At 47.5% G+C, this 26,925-nt stretch overlaps 1 protein-coding gene and 1 long non-coding RNA gene across 4 annotated transcripts in view; one reads left to right on the top strand and one right to left on the bottom strand.

Moving 5' to 3' along the window:
• LOC117312633 (uncharacterized) overlaps nucleotides 1–26,925 on the top strand; it is a 127,930-nt gene that overhangs the window by 37,868 nt on the left and 63,137 nt on the right. The window contains exon 1 of one of the 3 annotated variants that reach the window (XR_012332539.1): nucleotides 22,479–22,597. The exons of the other annotated variants lie outside the window; for them this stretch is intronic. This is a non-coding gene — a long non-coding RNA (uncharacterized lncRNA). Of the gene's footprint in view, nucleotides 1–22,478; nucleotides 22,598–26,925 lie in introns of those variants that run through there. 3 annotated transcript variants of the gene reach the window in all.
• On the bottom strand, nucleotides 507–22,473 carry FXN (frataxin). The gene is made up of 5 exons (XM_004325656.4): nucleotides 22,306–22,473; nucleotides 15,617–15,714; nucleotides 11,899–12,019; nucleotides 5,703–5,800; nucleotides 507–2,058 (listed from the first exon to the last, which is right to left on the bottom strand). Exons 1-5 carry the CDS (start codon nucleotides 22,471–22,473, stop codon nucleotides 1,896–1,898), a joined length of 648 nt encoding a protein of 215 aa, XP_004325704.2. The 3' UTR covers nucleotides 507–1,895.

Here is a 26,925-nt window from a genome sequence, read left to right as displayed (position 1 = left end):
AAATTTTATGTTGTGTCCCATATAGGAGAGCGCACCACTTAACTGAGTTCTAGGTAAATGAGGGACAACGAAACTTTCATTAGAAGCAAGAAATACATATACACACACACGATTTATTTTTTTCACTGGTACTGACCTACCCCACTTAAAAATTTCTACTGGACTAAAAAATAATTTATTTTTGAAAAAGGACTATATTTTAAATACTCGTTTAGCATTTGTTTATATTCTATTGTTAAGAGTTTTTTTTCCACAGTGGAATGTGTTTTTGGTTTTCCTACTGCAAAAGCCTTTGTTATAGATTTGCATAGACTAGTCACTAAAAAATCTTGCTTTAGTAAGGAAGTAGCAGAACAGGAGCCTAACTTTGGGCGAGTTTTAATGTTCCTGAGCCCTGGTTTCTTCATGTGTAAAATGCAGGTCAGTAACAATGCAAACGAGGTCATATGGTATAGCAGGCTGCCATAGTCCATCAGGGCTGCTGTCACAGAATACCAGAGACTGGATGGCTTATAAACAAATTTATTTCTCATAGCTCTGGAGGCTGGGAAGTCCAAGATCAAGACCCCAGCAGACTGGGTGTCTGGTGAAGGCCTGCTTCCTGGTTCATAGACAGCTGTCTTCTCGCTGTGTCCTCACATGGTGAAAGGGATGAGGGAGCTCTCTGGGGTCTCTCTTATAAGGGCACTAATCTCACTTATGAGGGCTGTGATTGGGGGTTAGGATCAACACCTTAGCATTCAGCCTACAGCCCAGGCTTAGCACAGTAATGGCACAATAAAAGATGATTATTTGAACACGAATTCAACTGAAATTCAAGCAGAACAAAACTCAAAACCATATACTTACTCTATAGCTTAAAAAAAACTGTTCACTGTCATCTCCTCTACTAGAGGGAATTAAAGCTGGCCTGTTAAGTTGCCTGACAGGACCACTAAATGTCTAAATTGGGAATCGACTATATTCTATCCAGTTTAACCCTTTCTGTTAACACAGGGAAACAGAGGTCCAGGGAGTTCGAGAAACTTGCCCAGAGACAGACAACTACTTTTGGGCTGGGCCAAGTGTAAGACCGGGGTTCCTTTCATTAACACCAACATCTTTTCATTTACGTGGCCTTTCACAATTTACCAAGCACCTCGTCAGCTCCATGACCTCATTTATTATACTATATCCATGAGCTTACAGAGATGGCTTTTGGGAGATTTTTTGCATCCACAGACCAGTGTTGCAATAGCTTATTCTATACTGACCCTTAAATTTAAAAACTATGTATGTACACACACATGTAAATGTGTGCGTACATATACATGCACATATGGAAGACACGGCACCGCATCTCCCTGTGTCACCCCATGCGGGCCACACCCTGGCAGTCACAAAGCACAAACAGAAAAGGGTCTTTGGTTTCAGAATTCCCGAGTTGCCACTGGGCTCAGAAGTGTTTACGCTTTCAAGAGAAGTAGGAATGTATTAGGCTTCCCTTTAATGAGTCTCATTTTGAGATGGGATGGCAAGGTTGGCCAGCCGCTCTTCATGCAGTTTTTGTAGTAAGTCTTTCAGAGAATGAGTGGTGAAGCCAATTCATTTCTCCTCCTGGAATTTGTCCTTCCTCTTTTTCTCTGTTGTGAGGTTATATATTAAAGGTATGGGCATACAGACATTACGAAAGATAAGGGCTATCACGTGAGGGAGGAAATCAGATAATAAATCCAAAGAAACCTACGGAAATTAAAAATCTGAACTCAGGGGCAGGGCAGGAGGCGACACGGTCTTTTCACAGAGCCGTTACACATAATGCAGCTGTCCTCAAAAGCAGGAATGGAAAAGAACTAGCCATTCAGCTGCAGAACGAAGCTGGGGTCTTGGCTTTAGAGCTTCCCATGTCTTTAGCATTAGGCTGGGCAGCAGGTGCCTTTTCCAGAGTAGGCCAGAGAAGATAAGTCCAGTTTGGTTTTTAAGGCTTGAGTCAGCTCTGTGGCCAGCAGCTCGTGGAGGGACACACCGTCGTGGGAGTACACCCAGTTTCTCCCGGTCCAGTCGTAACGCTTGGGGCCACTGCAGGACAAAACACAGTCAGAGTAAGTCCATGGGGACAGCCCTTCAGAAGAAACTCTCACCAAGAAATTGAATGACTGCAGTGCAGGTCTAGAAAGTAATACTTAACAAGCCATGTATTTGACTTCTCCTCTTAGGGTCTATTTAATATAACTGAATCACTTTGCTGTACACCTGAAACTAACAAAACATTGTAAATCAACTATACTCCAATTAAAAAAAAAGCAGCTACACAATTATCCTCTGGTACGATTCACAGAACACCCCTCAAGACCTGAAAATATTTCAGCCCTATTGATGAGTCTCCGTGTAAAACTTTCTGATCTTTTGCTTCTCCTAACTCACATATGATACCTGAAATATCACAGCAGTGTCTTTTAGATGATGGCCATTCATGTACCACTGACATGATTTGTCCCTTACCTACATTATTATTATCATTTTAGTACATTCATAACACTGGGCAACCACTACCTCTATCTAGTTTCAAAACATTTTCATCACCCACAGGAAATTCCATATCCATTAAGCAGTTACTCCCTATTCACTCCTCTCCCCAGCCCCTGGCAACCATCTGTATTATTATTTTAAAAAATAGTTTTCTTAATTCAATTTTAAGTCCATGAAGGTGAGAGTTTGATGGGCTAGTCCACCCATCTCAAGCTCATCTAGTGAACACAAGCCGTACGTGCACTTCATGCTGGGAACGCTGTGTTTGTGTGGACCCAGGTGTGGCTAGGTTTCGCCGTGTCTTATTATTCCAGATGGACACAGAGTGTGCCCATTAATTCCACCTCCTCTGGGCCTAGTGGAGCGGGGGTGGGGAGTGGGGGGAACACGTGCTGAGGCAGGAGATAGATAGGCCTCAGGGTAAGCACCTGGAGTTCGTTCCCTGTGGACAGAAACTCCAAAGTATCAATAGCAGGACAGTTGGGAGAAGAGCTGAGCCCTGCCCAGATAAGAGACAAAAGGCCGCATATCCCTCATTCTCAAAGTCAAGGAGACCTTCCCAACTACACATGCAGAGAAAGGCTCCTTGCAAGTCAAAAGGGAGGGGGCGCCACCCCATAGTAAGTGATGTCAACTACCCATAGGCCTCTTCGCTAGAATCCATCTTGGCTAAGAGATGCACATGTACACAGGGGAGGACCCTGAGATATACCAAATATGGCCTCAGAACCAGGCAAAGCAAGATGATCGGTTAAAGGAAACGTGGAAGAAATGCTCCATAAAAGTGATTCAAACTACCACAAGGGCGCGACTCTCTCTGAGCCCGCAAGTGTGTCTATCCACACGTACTGTACTCTTTTTCCTCCTAATAACACTTTACTTGCTTCACTACTTTCCGTCTCTATGTGGAAATTCATTTCTACACAGCTGATGGGTCAGGGCCTCGTCATTAGCCACTGGTCCCTGGTGGTCTAGTGGCTAGGATTCAGTGCTCTCACTGCCACTGCCTGACCTCAATCTCCGGCCGGGAACCGAAATCCTGCTTCAAGCCGCTGCAGGCCGAGGCCACCCGAGATCAGTGCCAGCAGCTAATGGTGCTACATGATGACGCCTTGATGGACAAAGGAGCAGAGGATGCTGAGAGCCCACAGGAAGGAAGGGGCCCCTGAGTCCACCTGCACACTCAGGGGAGCTCTTCCAAAGTCCAAGACTGGGACGGGTTTGCCAGGGACGAGGAAAGCTTAGACGGGAAGCATCTTTGGGGGGTTAGGAAAACATCAAGGATTTCTGTATTATCCACCAAAGGCAGGGGTTTGAACACTTAACTTAACAATGGGGATAATGATAATGGGGACAAACCAAAAGCACTGGACTTTTGTTTACTATGCACAAATAGCTGAACACGTAAAGGCATAATAACCTGGATCAAATCCAGAGAACGTTCCCTTGGCCCTGGACTCCGATTTGCTGCCGGGGTGCCAGGCAAGTGTGAGAACCTCCAGGCCCCTCCACGCTGCCTCGGACGCCCAGCTGTCCACCCAGACCTCTCCTTGATTCCACCCTACAATCTCCTCAAGCAAGGTGATGGGGGAAGGCCACTGTGTCCTCTGACCTGAAACGCTGTCGATGAAAAAGCCTCCCAAATATCAGAAATGCAGCCCTAGGAAGGATTATTTTGGACCAGCGTGAAAAATTGAGTGGAACATAAATTCTTTCTCTGAGGAACGTAGTATCCATGACAGTAAATGGCTGCTCGGCAGATTTTCTTTCCAGATTCCCATCATGAATTACAGATTTTAAAAAAACAACAAAACTTGGAATTTCTCAGAATTTCTTATTATCCAGCAGTAGATTTTTCTAAACATGCCTGCGGTAGGATCCTATTGCTGGTAGGTGTGTCCAAATGCTATAAGGACTTTTTCTGTCTCAAGATGCAACACGAGGGAATTCTGTTAGTGGAGCCATCACAGCTGGTTCTGGTGCCCTGCCTGCTCTTTACAAAGCCACTGATTCCCGAAGCTGATGGCTGGATTGGAGCTGATCCAGCCAGTTCCTCTGAGATGAAGGACAAGACTGCAGCCCTTGTGCATGGCCGCAGTTAGGGTCAGGGCAACTGTTTGAGGCCAAAGAGAACAGGCTAATTAGGCCCTCCCAGGGTAACCCCCCGGCCCCTGCCAAACTTCAAGTAAATTACCTGGATCTAAAAGCAAGACCATCTGTGAATAAGGGCCTCGCTAGAAATGACAAGTGATTCCTTGGAGTTGTTTTTCTTGAATTGTAACATACTTCCTAGACGAGGCTGGGATGAAGGAGGCCTAATGCTTTATTTATTTTGAATGAAGAACCACACAGCACCATAAACAGTATAATATTAACTGACTAAAAGTGATGTCAACACTGGGGCAGGAGAAGAGTTAAATACTTTCTTTGTTTTGATGCAAAAACCGTGGGGCTTTCAAAGACTTCCATGCTGGTTATATCTGGGCCTTTCCCAATTCACAGCGCGTTCTCTTTGGAAGTGCTAATGAGTGACCAGGAAGGCTGGTCTGAGAGCTTTTTGTGGGCGTCTCTTTTACTGTCTTACAACCACTTCAACAGCAGCTAGAGGGATGAGGGACCCTCTCTCCCTGCATGTTCTCAGGCCTTGAGACGCAGTACAGACCGTCTCCAATACAATCTTTTATTCCGCTAGATTGAAAGCACATCAATGGAAAAGGCAGGAGGGGTGAAAAGCCCTAGAAGGGCTGTTTAAAACACCTTCCCACCTCCACAGAGTACACAGCCCTGTTCTGCAAATGGAATTAAACTGGCCTTTAACTGAGATGCTCAAAATGAACCAGAGGCCAAACTTTGAAGACAAAGGGCAACTTGTTCAGATGCTGTAAAAGCAAAAGTGGCTTTTTCAAAGGCACGGCAGTGATTAAGTAGAGAAAAACTGTCAAGGTGGGCTCCGAAAATTTTTCACTTGGCGTCTTGTTAACGTCCCACTATCTGCTTTTAGAGCCACAGAATCACCAGACAAGAAGTGATAGAACCACAGTAAGCTTTCCTACTGAGCGTGAGACATGCTGTGAAACATCAGAAAAGGTTCACTTACACAGCTGCTAACACATGAGGGTGACCCTTCTTAAATGGTCCACAAAGTCTTGTTTCAAGCAAGCTGAACAATGAGAGATTTTGACTTCTGAACGTACCTGGATGGTGAAGACAACCAGATTTGCTTGTTTGGGGTCTGCTTGTTGATCACGTACGTTCCTAGATCTCCACCCAGTTTAATTGTTAAAACACCACTCTGGTGCATCAGATGGAAAAAGCATGAAGAAAATAAAACAAGACAGAGTTATCACTGTGTCATAATCGCCTCCTATTTTGTTATATCTCAACACTTTGCATTTATACAGGTACGCAACATACACCGTAAAGAACTGTCTTTAATTTAGTGTTTGGAATTAGGAGGTAACGCAGAAAGAGCTCTACTCTCAGAATCAGACTATGATTAATCACGATGACACTTAAAAATCAGTGCTTTTCCTCGTTTCCTATGAGGTGGGCAAGGTGAGAATATCCTTAGTTAAGTGACTAGTCAGAGGTATTGCAGCTGGCAAACGAAAGGATCCACATCCTTATTGGTGCCTTGGTTCCTCAAATACCGGCCAGAACATACTAGAGACATTAAAAAATAGAGACACACTGGGCTTCCCTGGTGGCGCAGTGGTTGAGAGTCCGCCTGCCGATGCAGGGGACGCGGGTTCGTGCCCTGGTCCGGGAAGATCCCACATGCCGTGGAAAGGCTGGGCCCGTGAGCCATGGCCGCTGAGCCTGCGCATCCGGAGCCTGTGCTCCGCAACGGGAGAGGCCACAGCAGTGAGAGGCCCGCGAACCGCAAAAAAAAAAAAAAAAAAAAAAATGGAGACACCAACTCTACCGACGTCCCAGTCAGCACAAACATCGGGCAGGCCAAGTTCATGACCGAAGAAAGGAAAAAAGGCAAGAGAGAAGGAAATAATCAAACCACCTGCTTTGCTGGTCTCAGAAGAGCAGTAGCCTGAGCTCTGCCAGCAGAAGGCTGACACTCCAGACTAGGGTTCTTATTCCCAGACCCTTCCCAAGCTCACAAGCTTCTCAGATACCCCTCTCCAGCTTTATTTTCCTCTACAGGAGCCTTGAATTCGTCAAAAGACTGGCTGGTCCACCTTTGCCCAATAAATGCTCATTTAAATTTGAAAACCCTCTTTCAACAAAGGAGCCCTTTACTCCCAAGGCCTGAGGTCTCTCTAGAATGCGCAGGATATTAAAGAAACAGCTACACGGCTGAGCTGGTGAACGGGGAGCCTCGCTGCCCCCCATCCCCTGCACGGCCCGCAGACAGGCAGCCTTTCTCTGTGCCTCTCAGAGCCCCTGTCCACCAAGGAAAAAGTTCTTAGAAAAAGTTTTGTGTTTGGTGGTTCTTAGAAAAAGTTTTGTGTTTGGTTTGTAAACACAAAGAGCTGTTGAAAAGGTGGAGGGAATTCCCTGGCGGTCCAGTGGTTAGGACTCCGTGCTTCCACTGCAGGTCGCCCGGGTTCCACTGCTCGCCGGTCGGGGAACTAGGACCCACAAGCGGTATGGAAAAAAATAAACAACAAACAAACAAAACATGGCGGAGAAAGTGCCAATAATAATATAACTCATAGGCATGGGATGGGGAGGACACTATTGGGTTATTTTCTAAATAATGTTTTTTCTGATTAAAAAAGAAACGTAGCAAAATTATAGAGGCATACAGGTGGTATAATAAATACAGGTGGTATAAATAAAATGCAAACATCAATAAAAATAGCATCTACTGTTTTTCAGTACCTACTCTGTGCCAGGCACTGTGCTTTGCACTTTGTGTAAAACTGCTTCCTCCGTGACCATAACCATGGAGGTAGGAATCATTATCCCAATTTATAGATGAGGACAACAGAGGGACAGGGTAATAAAGAAAACTTAGTAACGGCAGGGCTGATCTTAAATGCAGGTCTGCTCGGGTCCATAAGATGCTGTTGTTTCCATAACACGAAGCGCTCTCTCAATCCCATTAATCAGCGACATGAGCTGTTTACTCTCAGGTATTGGCTGCAGTTTTTAAATGCAGGGCTAGGATCACAGTATACATAAGTTTGCTTTTTAAAACATTTTTTCTTGAAACCCACGTGTACTATTTTGTTAGGACTACCTTTCATTTATTTAAAAATTTCTTACAACTGTATAATTTAGTAGTTTTTAGCATTCCACAAAGTATTTTCATAAAGTGTGCAAACATCCCCACTGTCTAATTCCAGACTATTTCCGTCACCCCCCAAAGAAACCCTGTACGTATCAGCAGTCACTCCTTCCCCCCCTCCATATATAGTTTATGGCTTATTTTTCCATACGATATGAGGCCCAGAGAATCAAGACATAATTTCTTCTAATGTGACCTACTTGTGGCCCTTAAATGCTCCAACGTGCATTGACCCTACACCTGGGAGGTGCGTGATGCAGCGGAAAAGGCAGGGGGCCAAGTCTAGGGATGTGCGTTAAGCCCCATCAGCTGTGTCGTCTCCTTGGGACAATATCTGCTCTGCCTCCTTCAGAGACAGTGCGAGGGCGAGGGGCTGAGGTGCTTCTGGGAAGGTTCCCCTGACGTCCCTCAGCTGGGACCATGACCCGTGCATGTCCCCACAGCTTCTGTGCTTTCCTCACTGCGTCTGAGCTGCTAGCTTGTTTGCTGGTCACCTGCCCCTTCGCTCCACTACTATAAGCACCTTGAGAGCAGATCTGTCTTTTCATCCTAGCACTTTCAGTATTTGTACAAAATATCACTGAATTAGAAAAAAACTGTGGATGAGTGAACTGAGTGGCTGATAACCGGGCACTGTGATAACACACACATACCACATGAAGGGCAAGGTTATGTAAGGCAACACTCAACCACGCCCCCTCTTGTTCGTGGTGTGTAATTAGACGTTTTTCCCCACAGAGCCAGAAGCTGTTTCCAAGGGAAAGTGGCAAGAGAAGGGAAACTAGCTGTCTTACTGGTTTCCCAGGAGTTCTTAAAGCTTTTGCAACTGTCTTCAAGTAGACCAAATAAAGAGAGTTTTTTGTCCATTAGTGTTATTCCTTAACGGGCAATCTGAGTGTCTACTTGGAGAGAGTGGGTAGACTTTAATGCAGGGCAGTGCGGGAGAGAGAGGCAATACTTAGCAGCTGCTGAGACCCAGGCACTGACCAGTTGGAAGAGACCCTGGCCACAGCTGGTGAGGCTTGATTCCCGACAGGCAATATCAGTGGAAGCAAAAATAGCGAGGCTCAGGCTCTGTTGTCACCAGCTCATTTGCAGAAACAGGCACATAGGGGAATGGCATGTTGAGTCGGGATTTCACATACGTGCATGTGGCTTCCCACACTCCTAAAACAGATGCTGACTTCCCCTTAAGGAATAAGAATAGTGAATATAAAGCACTTTTACCTACATTGTTTCACTGAATCCTAAGATACACCCAGGGAAGTAGAGGTTACTGTCACGTCTCCTTTACAGCTGAAGGACCTGCCCTCGCAGATAATTCACTGACGCGCTCTCGGAAAGCAAATACAAATGCAGGACGCTAGGCCAGGCCCTCTGTCACCATATCCAATGAAGTGCTAACTCTGAGCTGGGGTGTGTGACCTAGGACCCAGAGCTGGCCTTCAGGGGTCTGCATACAGCTCGCATACAGCTCTCATAGGTATGCAGGGATGTTTTTCTTGGGAGAGCGGTCAGATTCTCACAGGGTGTCCTGATCGCCAAGTGGTTAAGAAACCTCTGCTCTATGGCAATAATAGACAGACAACTCAGTGAACGAAGGACATGGCGGCAAGCAGATTCTCGTTAAAGTGTCTAAGAGGCCAGGGCTCTGCCTGGAAGAAAAACGAGGGCAGTTTGGAGGTAACTCTCTAAATGGTGTGGTGCTTCTCACGCATCAAGTGTAGCGGACTCCGTGGTTGCCTGGTGATGGGAGGGGCTTGGGCTCTCGTAGGCAGCTCCTTCTGATAACCATTATCAGTGAGCAGCGAGGCCTGGACCCAGACACTGACATCCACCGCGACCCGCCCCACTTGATGGACCACACAGCAGCCAAGAAGCTGCTCACGTCTCCCAGTCCAGGAGGAAAGTGAAGAAACGTGGCCTGGGTGTATCTAGAGAATTCCCTTCATTTGCCTATTTGGCCAGTAGCAAGTGGATAAAACAGCACTAAGTGCTGAGTGGCATCAATGAAAGCATGTTCTGGAAAAGTAGGTGCGCCTCATTTCATTTACATGGTGAATCGACATTCGTTAAGTCCCCGCTAAGTACTTAGCAATGTTCCAGGCATTGGGAGACCAGGAATGGGCAGTGTTCCAGCTGTCCAGCTCAGTGTAGCCGTGGGAACTGATGCGTAAAGAGACAGTTACAACGCAGGGTGATCATCCTCAGAGTGCTGGGCAAGGAGGGCAGGGTGGTGTCTGCCTGGAGCATCTAGGAGGGCTGCAGAGAGGAGGTGACATCCAGCTGCACCCTGAGGGCACAGAAAGACTGCACTCCAGCCAAGCTCAAGTAATGGTGTTACAGGTGTTCTGCTGTCTATAATGTAATTTCAACTGATTTATCTTATATGTGAAATACATGAGTTTGCTAGCACCTGAAGGACTCTAATCAGGAATTCACACCCGAGGGTAGATAGCATTTCAAAGTACTTAGAAGTCCAAACTACAGAGGGAGCTACTATATGCCATTAGCCTTCTACACCTACACTAGAGATTTTCCTACTTGGCAAATGATTTGCTAGAAATACTTCTTCCCTAGTGAGTAGAATGGTACTCAATGCACAGTGTATGGATTGGCTAGAAAAACTCAGGTGCCTCTTCCCTTGCAAGAATGGGTTTTAGACTCTGGAAAGCGTAGCAGCTGAATCACTCTTCAGAGATACACTCTGAAGGTAGGTAAGGTCCTGACCCACCACTGAGCAGAAGCTTTTGTTGCCTGCCTTAGTGAGGTAAGCAGAATCCAGCCGCTACAACACTGGCACCTTTGCCTCTAATGAAACATTCACGCAAAGTGTTTGAGTCAGGCAGGGGCTTCATTAATCCTGTAAGAACAGGTGGTGTGACTGTTTCTGTGGCATGTACCTAAAGGTTTGCATGTGTGGCAGAGTTTAGCCTGAGCCTTGGTTTCCCCATAGTTACAGAGCCTGGTAAGGAGGCTGGGGTGGAGGAGACCTGTAACTTCCCCGGCTCTAATCATCCCACAGACGGTCAAGTTCTGGAGGCCAGTCTGTAATGGTTCCCAAGTAGCTCTGTCTTCTGAGGCTGCCTGCATAAGCACGTCTACAGCCCCGCCGGGACATTTCTGCTGCTGACAGCGACCAACGAATCCACCTGGAAGGCATTCAATCGTTTCTTGCCTCGTTACCACCAAGGCCCTTACTGTCCTTACAACTAGGCTTGACACCTGCCCATCTGATGGAGTCCTTTTCTATCCAGTGCCCCCAACAGCAATATCCAATACCATTTCTATTGCTTTAGCCTGACAGCTGGTTGTCCTAAATAATTCTATGATTTAATCCCAAATGCACTCTTCATGACATTTTCTGGTATTAATTAATTGCTGTCAAGAGGGTTAACCTCTGCAGGGGATGTGCTCCCACTGGCAAAAAAGAGCTGCTCCCTAAGGCCTAAGCAATAATTCTAAACCCAAAGGCAGACCCTTGTTCAAGTCTGCCACCTGGTGGCCAGTTGATACACACCAGCACTGCCCTGGCTTCTAGGATTTGGGGCTTAAATTTCATCCAGCCCTGGGGTTCTCACCCAGCTGCATTAGAATCCTCTGAGGAGTTACTCTAAAAACTTTAAAAACCCCAAAGCCTGGCCTGAGCCACACCCTAGACCGATTTTTATTTGATTAATAAAAATCCCTAGGGATGAGACCCAGGGATGCTCATTAGAACCTCAGGTGAGCTTTTCAAAAACATGCTTCCTAGGACTGTACCCTGACCACTGTATGAGAATTTCCAGGAGTGGGGCCCATGTCTAGTCTGAATACATCTCGGGCAATCTCTCACCCCGCTTAGGAACTAGCCTGCCTGCACGATGAGAGGCGTCTTGCTGCACAAACACATGCCTGGGTCCCTCCCTGATTTATCTTCACAGGTATTGAGTGAAGCTGGAGAATCTGTATTTTTAGGCAAACGTGAGGCTCAGAGAGGCTGAGTGACTTGCCCAAGGTCACAAGCCTGGTGATGCAGGGCTGACACCAGAACCCCAGTCTTTTGGTCCCATCCATAACCGCATACTGCCGGAGAGGAATTCTTTATCTTAGCTGAAATTCCTAGGGAGGATACAGAAGAATGAAAAGAAGCAAATAGGTACCGCAAAGGAGACATCATAGTCTTCACATGTGTAAGGTTTGTCTGCAAGGTCTTCAAAAAACTCTGCTAAGGAGTCCAGCGTCTCCTCGACCAGTCTTTCATAGGTGGTATCGTCCAGAGGGCTGTGAGGGGAACAGAAACAACCCCGATCATGCAATCAGCAAACCGCTCCGTTCTATTAACATCGATGGACACATTTATTTTTTACTTAGATTTTTTAAATCGATGGAAAATATCTAACATATACCGAGTAAAAATTGAAACAGCATCAAAGGGTTTACAGAGAAGTAAGCCTTTCTTCCCAAATAGGCAGCCCCCATCCCAGAGTCAGCTGTGATGAGCAATCTTTTAAATATATCAATGAAGCACCTTGCAGTTTTCCTTTCATATGTCTTGGAAATCGTTCCATATTAGCACATACAGTTTTCATAGTATTTTATCTTACGTTATTCATTCAGTTTGTCCCCTTCAGCAGGACACTGAGGTTGCTTCCATTGCTTTTGTTGTTAAAATTTGTTGGGCAAACCACAAAGTGGGAGAAAATATCTTTATTCTATATATCTGAAAAAGGACATATCTAGAACAGGTAAAGAACTCGTAGAAATCATTAAGAAAAGAAAATCCAATAGAAAAATGGGCAAAATACTTGAACAGATTTCATTAAAAGAAAAAAGATATCCAAATGGCCAATGAACGTATGAAAAGGGGCTCAACTTGGTTAATCTTCAGGAAAATGCAAATTAAAAAATCACATTGAGATACCACCAGAATGGCTAAAATGAAAGAGACAGATAATATGAAGAGTTGGCCAGGAAGTACAGTAACCAGAGCTTTCAGGTACTGCTGATGGGCAAGTAAATTGGACAATCACTTTGGAACACTGTTGATACTTCTACTAAAATTGAATATATTCATATCCTATGACCCATCAATTCCACTCTTGGGCATTTACGCAACAGAAATGCATACCCAAATATAAATGTCCTTAGCAGTGAAAAGACCAAAACCAATTTCGATTTGAAAAAAATAATTCAGATGACAGAAATATAGAATTGTATAATACAATTTGATACTTAATAAATATTGTAATTGCTCTTAAAAAAAAAAGAAAGAAAAAAAAAAAAGCATACCCAAGTTCACCAAGAGACATGCACCATGCTAGAACGTTCATAGCAGAACCATGCAACAGCCCAAACTGGAGACTATGCCCAGTTTCCTATGCCCAGGTATCCACAGGAAATACCATAGGTAAATAAACTGTGATATATTCATAAAATGGAATACTACAGTGCAAAACAGAATTGTCTGTAAATATAACAATATGGACGAAACACTTCTTTTGATGGTGACCGAAAGAAGCCACATAGAGACATATTTATATTTGATGATATCATTTATATAAAGTTAAAAAACAGGCAAAACTAACCCATGCTATTGGAAATCAGAATGGTGCTGCTCTAGGGCAGGGAGGGGTTAATAACTCGAAGTGAGCAGAAGGCTTGCTTTTTAAGGGGCTGGTAACTAACATTCTATTTCTTGAAGCATTTCTTGAGTTACATGGTATCTTTGGTTTTTGAAAATTTATCAAGCTGTATACTTCTAACTTGGAGACATTCCTCTATAGGTACTATCTTTTAATTTTTTTAAATTGCTATAAATCCATAGAGACAGAAAGTAAATTAGTGGTCGCCAGGGGCTGGGGGAGGGAGGAATGGGGAGTGATTACGAATGGTTATGGGGTCTCTTTTTGGCGTGATGAAAATGTTCCGGAATTAGACAGTGGTGAAAGTTGCACAACCTTCTGAGGACACTAAAAACCACTGAATGGTACATTTTAAAATGGTGGAATTTATGGTATGTAAATTATGACAAAGAAAATTGCCATAAACCTCCCTGTTTGAGCTTCTGCGCCCAGGTGAGGACATGTCTGTAGGTTACAGGAGGCGTCTTGGACAGCTCCATCATCTGAGAGTTTCTAAGTGGCCCCAGGAAGACACCAGTGGCTGCCAGTCAGTCAGTGCAAGACAGAGGTTTGCAGTATGGCCCCTCCCCCACCCAGCCCATTCCCCACCTCAAGGGCACAATGTGGGGAAGGCTACAGGGCTGATCAGGACATGGCGAGTGGGGGGCCTGCGGTGGGGCTGTGCTGGATGTTTCCCTCTCCGTCTCCTCGGCTACAGCCGACGGAGGGGGGATCTGGAGAGAACCAGGAGAGGTTGACATGTGCCTGGAGGAGCTTGGGGAACATAAAGGCACCCCTGACTCAGGCATAAAGTCCAAAGTCAAGAGCTTGACAGGTGCTACCTGTCGATGACAGGGGGGCCATGGCAGAAGTGGGCTGTCCTTAGCACGGCAGGTCGAAGGTGTGCTTCCCAGAGGCCAGAAGTAGACCCTGAAGAAGGAAGCTGGACTTGGGGCTTCCTGCAAAGGTCCCACCCAACCTCAGAGGACTGCTTGGAGGGACTGGGAGACAGTAGCAGAGAGTCTGCCCAAGGAGGTCACAGGTCCCACCGCCTGCCTCCCCTGCAGCCATGGGGAGTGACAGACAAGGAAGAGCCTCCAACCAGGGTTTCATAGAGGGGAGTCCCCCAGAGCCAGGGCAGAGGCTGTCCCAGTGCCACTGGACACCTCGGCCTTCGAGGTGGATGAGTGACTGCATGGTCCTGTGGTTGCAGCCTGGGGGTGTGTGTGGAAGGGGAGTCCCTGCAGATACAGGTGCGGGGCGGTGGGCTGCAGCGGTGCCTGGCAGCTTTTCCCCAGAACCCACTGCGTCCTCCCTCCAGGCACCCGCTAGGCTACATTTCCTGGCCTCCCCAGCTGTTAGCTGGGGCCCCCAGACTAAGTCCTTCCTGCTAAAATGTGAGTGAGGGACAGATGTCACCTCCAGACCTTCCATGCTCTTGTCCCTTTCTGTGGAGTGGAATCTGGACAGGGTGACCTGGCCTCGACCTGCAGAGGACAGTAAGTTGCTGATAGGCGATAGGAAGGTGGAAGGAGCCCGGCTCCCTGAATCATTTCATAGAGGTCTGGCCACCCCCCACCGACAGAGAGGGGGGACACGAACTTCTCCTGGTTGGAGCCATTGCAGTTTGGGGTCTACTTGTTACAGAAGTTTGGCCTGCCCTAACTACTAAGTTGTCAAAGAGAATAATAACAAAACTCTGGAAACAACCTAAATGTCCAACAATAGGGGATGGGTTAAATGAATTATGGTACATCCATAAAACTTAATACTATTTCATTAAAAATAATGCGGTGGGGGGCTTCCCTGGTGGCGCAGTGGTTGAGAGTCCACCTGCCGATGCAGGGGACAGGGGTTCGTGCCCCGGTCTGGGAAGATCCCACATCCCGCGGAGCGGCTGGGCCCATGAGCCATGGCCTCTGAGCCTGCGCGTCCGGAGCCTGTGCTCCGCAGCGGGAGAGGCCACAACAGTGAGAGGCCCGCGTACCGCTAAAAAATAATAATAATAATAATAATGCGGTGGGTAAGTAGTGATGTGGAAAGACGCTTATGAATGCTGCTGCTTAGGGAGAAAACAGATGGGATGGGTTGCTATGGGATGGGTTTTGGTTTTCTTTATTATTTTTTTTTGTTGTTGTCGTTGTTAAAAAAGGTAAGAGAAAAGGAAAAAAAAGTATGTGTATGTGTGCATATGCTGTATATTGAGAGAGAGGGAGAGGGAGGAAGAGATCTCTGATGTGGAAGGTGTTTATCTCACCCAGCGTCACCCAAAGTTCCCGTTGTCCTCAAATTCATCCAACAGACCCACTGCTTTTTGACATTCAGCATCTGGTTGAGGCAGCAGAGGCTCAGACTCTAAAAGCCAAAGTGAAGAAGAATGTTACCATTTTACAACGTACAGTCCATTAAGGCACAGTTTGAATATCACTACTACGTTCGGGACTGACGAGGCTAAAGTGCTTCGGAGTGTATCTTTCTCAGGAAGTTGTTTCGCCTTCTTTTAGTGCATCAAACTGTGCTCTCCCGGGCTCTCGCTAAGCCTGTGCGGTCCAACTCGGTAGCCACAAGCCACAGGCAGCTATTTAAATGTAAATTTATTGAATAATATAAAAATTTAAAAGTCAGTTCCTCGGTCCCATGGGCCACGTTTCGGGTGTCCGGTGGCATCATGTGGCTCGTGGCACAGACAGGACACACCCACCACCACGGGAGGTGCTGCTGGCAGCACCGGTCCGGATGGGGCTGGGGCAGTTAGCGTGGGGGGGGGGGCAGAGGGGGGTTGGGGGGTGCGGTAGGAAGTGTCAGCAACGTTCTTAGAATGTGACTAAAGTGAGCGACAACAGATAGCAGGTGTCCAGAAGACAGGCTGTGCCTCCAGTGCTATGTGACAGATCTCACGAACACGATCTGCAGGGGACACCGTGACCCACTGATTTCTTTCAGTACGTAACTGCTGAGCGCCCTGGAGCCCGGCCCTGAGGACTGGGGTCTGAGCTGATGACTGCCAGGCAGGCGGACCAGCCAGAGAGATGGTGGAGGGGACGGAGGTCTGGACGGAGGGAGAAGTGGTACAGCCGAGCGGAGACGGCAGGGGAGTGATGGAGAGGTGGGCTGCTGGACCTCATCTCAGGAAGGCACCGAGCACCTTCCTGAGGTTGGTGGCAAGGTTCACCTTCTCCACAGAGCACGTGGCTGCCACTAAGAGAAGGGGGCAGAGGCTGTGGTTACTCTCTTGAGCCATCAGGGCCCTGGGCAAGCTGAGAAAGGAGGAGGCTGAGAAGTGAGCGGAGGAAATGGGGGTGCGGAACGCGGATGGCCGTTTAAAAACGTTGGCTCAGAAGGGAGAAGTGAGAGAGCGGCTGTGATAAGCACAGTATCGCCACAGCACATTCTAGAGCGTTCACCATCAGCGGGGTAGCGTCCTCAGACTTTAGACAAAGGGACTCAGTCCTCATTACATTCCAATGAGGGAAGTACTATTCACGACAGTGATGTCCTATAAAGTTGCCCCAAACACTGGATTAGCAAGTTACTAAGGGAAATATGGAGAGGTTCCTGCGAGCCTCTGGTCACGTGTCCACCAAATGATCAATGCATAACCTTGTTTTACGTGTTTCTGTTCAAACGTGCCTTGTTTAATAAATATTATTGATTCCTTGACACTGAACTCACAGCCAACAGCACGTATTTTCTCCCTAAGGCCCATCACAGCCTTCCTGCACAGAGGAACACTAGACAGCACTTCAGCACGATGCTTGCGGGCCACTTTAAACAGTGAAATTATGAACGAAAGTCACGAAAATGTGAAAAACGCGCCACCAGATAGACTGTGAACAGGACCCTTGTTTCTAGTGTGGGAGCTGAGAAGTGGACAGAGTGGCACTTTGTCTGACCTCAGCCAGGGACATGTGAGTGTAGGTGACTCACATTTTTTGCTGCTCTGTACACGTTCGAAAATGACCACAAAAGTGCCCTGAGTATCGATTTTGGGGATAGAAATACATGTTAGTGAGTAGGTGAATTCACAAGTAGAGGATGCAGGAATAAGGAGGATCGACTGTATCTGTATTTTACAGATGAGGAAACTGAGGCACGGAAGGGTAACTTGCCCAGAGTCACACAAACACACAAAGTGGGAGAGCTGGGATTGGAACCCACGCTGTCTGGACCCAAGGTCTGGGCCCCAAAGGAAAGAATCACATCCTGGGAATGATACAGACACTCTAGACACGGAGGGGAGGGGTTTGAGAACGCAGGGCTCCCCTCAGTCAATTCCCCTTCTCCAGGATCCTGGCCCCTCAGATCCTAGCTGTCTCAGTCTCGCTGCTACCTTCACACAGCTGTTTTTGTCTTTTAATTTTACATCTTCGATGGTCTGGTGGGAGGGCTGGTCTAAAAGCAAGGTAGTCATTCACAGCCAGAGTGGAAGACTCCATTCAGCTGTGTGGAATCACAAGAGGACAGTGGCCGAAGACTCCCTGCCTTGTCTCTCACCTGCTTTCCCCATCTAACATTCCCTGGATAAATGCTTAACCCTCCCAAGCTCTGCTTCCTCCTCTGAAGGTAGGGATCATGGTACCAGCCTCGCAGACTGGTTATGAGGATCCAACAATAGGACATCAATATCCCAAACCCGGGGCCTGAGGGTTCCGTCGATTTCCATTTGGAAGCATGTCAACGGAAGTGTGAAGAGGCAGGAGGTCAGAGAGGCAAAATCCGGCCTTTGCCCGAGGGAGGCAGGTGGATTTCACGGTGGGGAGCCCCCCAGGGCCACCCTTCCTGCGGCCACGTCACCTGGAGCCATCCGACTATGTGTCTCGTGCGGGTCTACTTACTCGAGTCTCCAGGGTTCAGTGACTCCGTGAGCGCAGCACAGGGCTGGCTCGTGGGAGACACCGGAGGAGGTACTAGATAGTTCTTGGGCCCACAGGCTCAAGTTCAGGCCCTGGAACCACACGACTCAACTAAGGCCTGGCCTGGTGGTCGGCAGGGAGGCCAGCCTTCACCCTAGGGTCCCCTCGGTCTCCTGGGCCCTGTCAAACCCCAAGCCTGAAGAGAGAATCAGCTCTCATCCGCTGCTGGGGAGGACAAACTGGCACGACCACTCTTGGTATCTAGTGAGTGGGATATCTGCTGGCCCCTCGCTCAGCAATGCCAGTCTGAGGACTTCACCCAAGAGGAGGTTCTGTCCACGCACGGGCACGCCCAGTGCAGCGCCACTGTAAGAGCAGCTCACTGGACTCAACCGGATGTGACGGGAGGAGCCTGGACAAGGTGTGACAGACTCACCCAACGGCTACTATACAGCAGACAAAGCAAACAAATGACAACTGTGTGCATCAGTGTCGCTGAGTCTCAAACACTGATCACAACGACATTGATCACAAGGAGTACGGCACAGCAGAATAAATACAGCAAAATGGTTTTTTTTAAATGAATGCTACATGCTTTAAGGAGACATACACAGGAGGTGAAACTCTGAGAAGGGGATGCCTGACAGAATTCAGGATAGCAGAGTCCTCTCAGGGAGGACCAGGCTGTAGCGGAAAGCGCACCAGGCCTTCATGGAACACTCAATATTTTATTTTTTAAAAAAATATTTATTTATTTATTTGGCTGCGTCAGGTCTTAGATGTGGCTCGTGGGATCTTTGTTGCGGCATGCGAGATCTCTCATTGCAGCACAGAGGCTTCTCTCTAGTTGTGTGAGGGCTCCAGAGCGTGCAGACTCAGTAGTTGCGGCACGCTGGCTCAGTAGTTGTGGTGCACGGGCTTAGTTGCCCTGAGGCATGTGGGATCTTAGTTCCCCAACCAGGGATCGAACCCACATCCCCTGCATTGGAAGGTGGATTCTTAACCACTGGACCACCAGGGAAGTCCCTGGAACACTCCATATTCAATTACTTAACCTAGTGGTGGGAACATGGGAGTTTGCTATTAATCTTTAAACAATACGGGTATATTTTAAAAAATATTTTATTATTATTTATTTTTGGCTGCATTGGGTCTTTGTTGCTGCATGCAGGCTTTCTCTAGTTGCGGCGAGCAGGGGCTACTCTTTGTTGCGGTGTGCGGGCTTCTCATTGCAGTGGCTTCTCTTACTGCGGAGCACGGGCTCTAGGCGTGTGGGCTTCAGTAGTTGTGGCACACGGGCTCTAGAGCTCAGGCTCAGTAGTTGTGGCTCACGGGCTGTAGAGCTCAGGCTCAGTAGTTGTGGCTCACGGGTTCTAGAGCTCAGGCTCAGTAGTTGTGGCGCACGGGCTTGGTTGTTACGTGGCATGTGGGATCTTCCCGGACCAGGGCTCGAACCCGTGCCCCCTGCATTGGCAGGCGGATTCTTAACCACTGCGCCACCAGGGAAGCCCATGGATATTTTAAATACCCTTTTGTGTATAGACTCCACATATAGTCATGTATACTGTCTGTGGAAGACAATAACAATGAATTTAGAGTGAAGTAGGGCATAACCCACCCAGGCAAAGGCCATGGGGTCATAAGTGATGATCGTGTGTCCCTCTAGAAAGATTAATAGATGCCTAAACGCCTTCCGAGGTATGCAGAAGTGGCTGCAGTAGGAGCTTCTGAAGTTGTTTAAGAGCAGTGGCACCTAGGTATCTCCTCCTTGGAGCTGCCTCCAGCATTAAAGGGGAACGGTTAGAGACCCTGTCACTGTCACACTCTCTTATTATTAAGGTCGGAGGCTGCCTGCTGGAAGCAGGGTCTTCTCCAAGCCTCGGGGTGAATAAGGCAGGCAGTGGAGGGCTGTGAGCTGCAGGCTTGCAAGGCATTTCTGTGGATTCTGGGTTCTGCTGAGCAGCTGGAACTGAGGCCTGACAATCAGAAGCTACATGTGCTCACCTCCAAAGCTATGCACACAGTAGCCGCCAGACACACGTGGCCACTGGGCACTTGAACCATGGCTGGTGTGACCAAGGAACTGGATTTTAAACTTCACTTAATTTTAGTTTAAAACTGATACTCAATAAGGTTACTGGAAAATTTAAAATATGTTTGGGACAACTCAAGTGTGTGAATTTACTTTTTCAGTTGTGAATTTTATAAAATCTAAATATAGATCAAGTATTTCCACAATAACCTCAGTTTAACATCTGATGGACAAGGGATGGAAGTATGAAATCCATACTGGACTTGGAAGAATGAGTACAAAGAGGGAATGTGAACTATCTCAGTAATGATCTTTCAGTCTTGATTACCTGTTGACATGGTAGCATTCTGGCTATACTAGGTTACGTAAATGTATTCTTGAAATTAACTTCACCTGTTTCTACTTTCCCAATGTGACTACTAGAAAACTTATTGCACAGGTGGCTCCCATTCTATTTCTGCTGTGGAAGTAGAAGCAGCGGGTAGAGAAGATAAAGCCGGAGAAAAGGGTCCCCAAATGAACTCCCCAAACGATCTTGGGTCAGAAGTCATCAGGACCCACGTGGAGTCCAAGGGATCAACCTGAGGACAGTTAAGGCCTTAAAAAAATGAAACAGGATCGTGATCCCAGTTGCCACTATCATCCACCCAACTCCACAAGTACTGAAGATGTGCAAGGGAACTGCAGAAGAGACAGGTTAAACCAACCTGATTAACTATGGAAAAAGGGGCCCAATGGGTAGCCTAGGTTGTTAACCACCTAGCATTTCCCAGTGGCCCAAATCCCAGTATGTGCCAAGTGCCCACCTCCCGGGTGCGCCTCTGAATCAACAGCCCTTAACAGCCACTAGGTACCGTCCAAAAGACACCACCATATCTTGTCACTCTCCTAAATTAAAAACTGCTGAGGACACAGGCAGGCGTGGAAAGGCACGTCAGGGCAGCTCCAGGTGAGAGCAGCACAGAAGGATCAGAGTAATAAACTGCAGAAGGGGATCGTGGGACCAGCATGGCCATAACTACCTAGTTTGCCTGAGAAGAGGGGGAAATCCGTGATTCCAGCTTTGAGTGTTGACAACCAATCCCAGTGTTTCTTCAAACAGGGTCAAGTAACACACGTCGACAGGAGGTGTAGGCCTAAAGTCCAAATTCCGGAGCTCCGTGAACAATTTGGGTTGGATTTCACCTGCCTCCTTCACCATCCACAATCCATCCAGCGGACCAACCACTCAGAGCTGATCGTTGCCCACTTTCCCGGCCTTTATCCACGCCGTTCTCTGCTCTGAGAGCCCCTCACCACCCCCTGCCGTCTTCAGACCCTGATTAAACATCACCTCCATCCTCCGGTGTAACCTTCTCAACCCCACAGCCTTTCTTTGGGCTTCCTCCTTTCAAGTCGTGGAGTAACCGGGTCAGGTATTTCTTTGTATCCCCGCGCGAGGGAAGATAAGTGCAATTAAGTGCTGAAGGCTTTATGTGTTAATTAAACTGCATGCCAGCTCGGCAAAATGGGTACTCTCCCCTTCAGAGAAAAAGAAGACAGGCCTCAGAGCGGTTCTGGGATCCCCCGACGTCCCCGAGCTCTGCTGAGTCCAGGGGCCAGAGTTTGGAACCCAGGTCCGATCCAAAAGCCCTGCTGCTCTAGCTACTGTGCTCCACAACTTTGACATCTTTACCTCGCTCGCTGAAAGCGTTTCGTTCATAAAAGCCCATGTATATTATAGTACCTGGCATATATTATTAAAGTTATCGCAAAGAGAATTGACAAGCTTAGAGCCACCACAGGTCCCTAAGAGCCGATGCCCGCCCGCCTTCCCTGCCCTTGCCCGCGCGGTTCCCGCAGTTGCACTGCATGATAAGATCTCTGTCTTCTCACCAGAAAGCGGAAGCCAGTGCAACTGTAACCGGGAGAAACGGAGACTGGGGAATGCACGGCGGGCGCCGCCGCCCTTCCCCCGCCTGAGCGCGGCCCCGCGGGAGCTGGAGCGGGTGCGCGTGCCCGGCGTGCGCGGCCTCGCTACGCCGGCGTGCGGCCCGTGCGGCTGCCTGTGCGGATACTCACGGGCTGGCTGGGTGTGCCGGCCGCGGCGGTCCCGGTGCGCAGGCCCCGGCAGCCGTAGAGCCGGGAGTCCTTCGTTGGCCGCGGGGCCCCGGCGCGGGCCTGGGCAGAGCCCGGGGGCGCCGAGCGGGGCAAGAGGCTGGCAGCCGCTCGGCGCCCTAGCGTCCACATGCTCCTCCCGATCTGCGGCCGCTCCGCCTCCTGCTCCGGGGACGCCGGGCGCCGCCTGGTGGTCACGGGTTGCAGCTGCAGTCGCAAGCTTCCCTTTTCTGCAGGCTTGGGAAACGAGCAGAAGGTAGACTTCAGTAAGAACTTCCATGCGTTGCTCTATTTATGCATTTAACAAAAATAGAGAACCTGTTTCGTGCAAAGCAGGGGGATTACCCCTTGGGCAACATAGTGAATGCGTAACCAAGGTCCCTGACCCCAGAGACTTCAGCTTAGTGACCCGCTGCTGACGAATTCTATACAAAAGGCTTTGGGAGCTGCAGTTTTGCTGTGAACGGGTGGGGGTCCTGAAGCTGCTTGGCCGCCAGTATAGGTTACAGCAGTTAGGAGATTGCGGACAGGAGACTGACTGCCTGATTTAAATATGTCCCCTGCCCACTTCCTACCTGTGTGGCCAGTGGGCAAGTTAATTAACCTCTCTGTGCCTCATCTGTAAAATGGGGTATACAAGTTTCTACTTAACAGGGTTGTTATAAGGATAAAATGAGTTAATCTATGTGAAGTTTTCTTGGACAGGCCCTGGATCCTATTAAGTCCACAATAAATACTAAGTTGTTAATACATTTTAAAATAAAATTTTACTTAGGTAGTGTAGTGCAAAGGAATACGAACTGTGAAAGTTCTTTCGTATTTTAATATGCTTTAGAAAATGTCAAATATGTGTACTAGAGAATATCATCTTTATGGGTAAGATAGTGAGAAGAGGAGATAGAAAGTTAAAATTCTACCAAAGCCACCTTGGTACTTTGTGAATAGAGTAGATAAGACACACGTATAAATACTTAGGACAATGACAAGTGTTAAATGGGTGCAGTGTTGCATGGGAGAGTATATACAACTAGGGGTGGGGGCAGTCAGGGAAGTCTTCATGGAGGAAGGGGCATTTGTACAGGGCCTTGAAAAACAGGGTAAAGGAGGTGGGATCTGACTGGCTCTCTGACAGTTCATTCTTTTGGTTGGGAGACATTTTCCTGCATTCAGGTAATTCTAAGCAGCACTTTATTGAGCGCCTGTTATGTAGATGTTAGGCATGGAGAAACCATTTCCCCCTTGTAAAGTGTCTGGAGATACTGTTTTTTTAATATAAATTTTATTAATTTATTTATTTTTGACTGTGTTGGGTCTTCGTTGCTGGGCATGGGCTTTCTCTAGTTGCGGTGAGCAGGGGCTACTCTTCGTTGCGGTGCGCGGGCTTCTCATTGCAGTGGCTTCTCTTGTGGAGCACGGGCTTTAGGCACGCGGGCCTCAGCAGTTGTGGCTCGCGGGCTCCAGAGGGCAGGCTCAGTAGTTGTGGCACACGGGCTTAGTTGCTCCACAGCAGGTGGGATCTTCCCGGACCAGGGCTCGAACGCGTGTCCCCTGCATTGGCAGGCGGATTCTTAACCACTGTGCCACCAGGGAAGCCCTGGAGATACTTTTGATTGTCACAACTAGGCCGGGGTAGGGTGTGTGTGCCCTACTGGCATCTAGTAGGTAGAGCCCAGGGATGCTGTTAGACATCCTGCTATGAACAGGAAGGACACCCACAACACAGAATTATCTAGTCCAAAACGCCAATGGTGCCAAGTCTGAGAAGCACTCACTAAAGCCACTGGTAGAATCCACTGGAGGCAAAGAGAAGTGTGTTGGTTGTTGGCCTCGGCCCCAGACCCGTGGCACTAACAGTGAGGCCCTTCCTCACACACTCAGAATATGATTCCTTAGAGAGTTGAATTATTATTAACCAGCATGCTTAGCATGTTCTGGCATAGAAAGCGCCCCAGTACCTGCTCCAACTTCCTGCAAAGTTGACATCACTGCCCTGTCTTTTCAGCCAAGGAAACAGGCTTGGAATAGCAGAGCAGAGAATATTAAGGTCTCCCAAGAATCTGTTCTTCTCCAGATTCTGGGAGGTGATCAAAGGCAATTGGGCACACCTGGTAAGAGGCTGCGGCCGCTCCCCCCCCCCCCCACCCATGGATGTGCAGAGATGTGGAGGGACCCTGTAGGTACCAGTGCCTTTCCCCTGCTCACTAGGTTGCCTCCCCCTAATGGCAGGTGCTAGGAGGTGGTGTGTGGCAACCCCAATGCCTGTCTGGTTGAGAAGGGGGGAAGAATTTCCCTGGAACTCACATTGTCGGCCCTTAGGGTACTTTGATGAGATGTATTCTAGGACAGTGATTTGCAAAATGTGCAGACCAGCAACTTCGGCAGCACCTGAGAACTTGTTAGAAAGGCAAATTCTCAAGTCCTATTCAGACCTACCCATCAGAAACTCTACGAGTAGGGCCCAGCAATCTGTGATTTAATAAGCCCTCCAGGGAAATCTGAAGCACCTTGAGGTTTGAGAACCACTGCAGTAGGGTACATCTTGGGCAAAATTGTGAATTAAGCTGGTGTCACGAGGTTATCTTTCTAAATCTAAAATGTTAATCTAACCATAGCACTCCTGTTAGTTCCCTTTCACCACCATCAAGATAAGTGCTCTTAGCTAGTGGGAAGCAGCGACATAGCACAGGGAGATCAGCTCGGTGCTTTGTGACCACCTGGAGGGGTGGGATAGGGAGGGTGGGAGGGAGGGAGACGCAAGAGGGAAGAGATATGGGAACATATGTATATGTATAACTGATTCACTTTGTTATAAAGCAGAAACTAACACACCATTGTAAAGCAATTATACTATAATAAAGATTAAAAAAAAAAAGGTAAGTGCTTTTTCCACTCCCTTTTGTGTACCCTACTCTCCAGGTAATCTGAGTATACCAATTAGGGTTAGATTTTGTTGAGTATATCAGAGAACAAGAAAATAATGTTTTAAACAATTTAGAAGTTTATTTCTCTTTCACATCCAAAGATGTTGAGAAACTGGCATCCAGGTTTCTTGGGCAGCTCAACAAAGTTATTAGGCATCCTTCCGGCTCTCCAATCTGTTATCTGGGGTGTGGACCTTGTCCTCACAGTCCAGAATAGTTGCCAGTATATCAGCCATCACACGTGTATTCTAGGCAGCAGGGTGGAGGGAAAGGCATCCTCTCCCTTCAAAAGACACATTCTGGAATTTTCACCTAATACTTTCACTTGCATCTCATAGGCTAGAAATTAATCATGTGACCTTACTTAGCTGCAAGGGAGGCCAGGAAATGGAGTCATTTAGCTGAGCAGCCTATGTGTCCAACTAAAATTTGGAAATCCTGTTATTAAAAAAAAGGGGAGAATGGGGGAGGGATGGACTGGGAGTTTGGGGTTATGTGATGCAAACTATTACATATAGAACGGATGGACAACAAGGTCCTACTGTATAGCACAGGGAACTATATTCAATATCCTGGGATAAACCATAATGGAAAAGAATATAAAAAAGAATGTGTATATGTGTATAACTGGGTCACTTTGCTGTACAGCAGAAATTAACATAGCATTGTAAATCATCTATACTTCAATTAAAAAATAAATTTAAAAAAAGGGGATGGGACTTCCCTGATGGTCCAGTGGTTAAGACTTTGCACTCCCAATGCAGGGAGCATGGGTTTGATTCCTGGTCAGGGAACTACCAAAAAAAATTTGGGGGGTGGGGTGAATGGATATTAGGAGGCAGCTAGACATCTTTGCCTTCACACACTACTCACAGTTCCCAGAACCAGTGATGCTTTCTTTCCCTTCTGGGTCATCCCTCATGTTGTTCCTTAGTTTTCCATCTCTTTGCCTGGTGTGGAAGATTGGATTTCTCAAAGAGCGCCACACAAATATTTATTTCATCGCACATGGACTCCAAAGTCTTTGACACTCCTCAGAAGTGATGCTGGGTGACTTCCAAGATTAGGTCATAAAAAGGATATGGGTTTCTCCTAACTCCATCGTTTTGGAATTCTTGCTCAGGGGACCAGCCATCCTATTTTGAGAAAATCCAAACTAGCCCAAGCAGAGACCACATAGAGAGGAACTGAGGCCCCCAGTCAACAGCCAGCATCAACCACTAGACAAGTGAGCGAACCAGCCTTCAGATGATGCCAGCCCCAGCCTTAGAGCCTTCCAGCCGAGGCCCCAGACACCATGGAACAGAAACAAGGTATCCCCATTGTGCCTTGTCTGAATTCCAGACCCACAGCATCTGTGAGCATAAAAGATATGGGCATGGGTTTAAGCCAGTATGTTTGGGGATAATTTGTTCAACAGTCATGATAACTAGAACATGTGGCTATCTCCTTCTTTTCCTCTAGGATTCAACTTATATGTCAGATGTGACCCTTTCCACAGTCTTTGCTGAAACCAACCTCTCTGTTCTCACAAGTGTGTCTTAGGCACCCTCCTCTGTGTTTCCACAGGCTGTGATGTCATTGTGACTTTCCTTATTTAGCTAAATAAGACACTCTATTGGTGAGTGAATGAATGAAAGAAAAAGTGAATGATGTTCTTCTT

Source organism: Tursiops truncatus, chromosome 6 (genome assembly GCF_011762595.2).
Source record: "Tursiops truncatus isolate mTurTru1 chromosome 6, mTurTru1.mat.Y, whole genome shotgun sequence".
In the NCBI taxonomy this organism is placed as follows: Eukaryota; Metazoa; Chordata; class Mammalia; order Artiodactyla; family Delphinidae; genus Tursiops; species Tursiops truncatus.
This window is presented reverse-complemented; position numbering and strand designations above follow the sequence as displayed.

Coding starts and splice junctions, on each gene's coding strand:
- FXN (XM_004325656.4), bottom strand. CDS start 22,473: ATGTGGACGCTAGGGCGCCGAGCGGCTGCCAGCCTCTTGCCCCGCTCG. Junction 12,020..15,616: donor GGAACTTTGGGTGACGCTGG/GTGAGATAAACA, acceptor TTCCCCTCACAG/CCCTCTGGACGATACCACCT. Junction 5,801..11,898: donor ACTATGATGTCTCCTTTGCG/GTACCTATTTGC, acceptor CTGATGCACCAG/AGTGGTGTTTTAACAATTAA.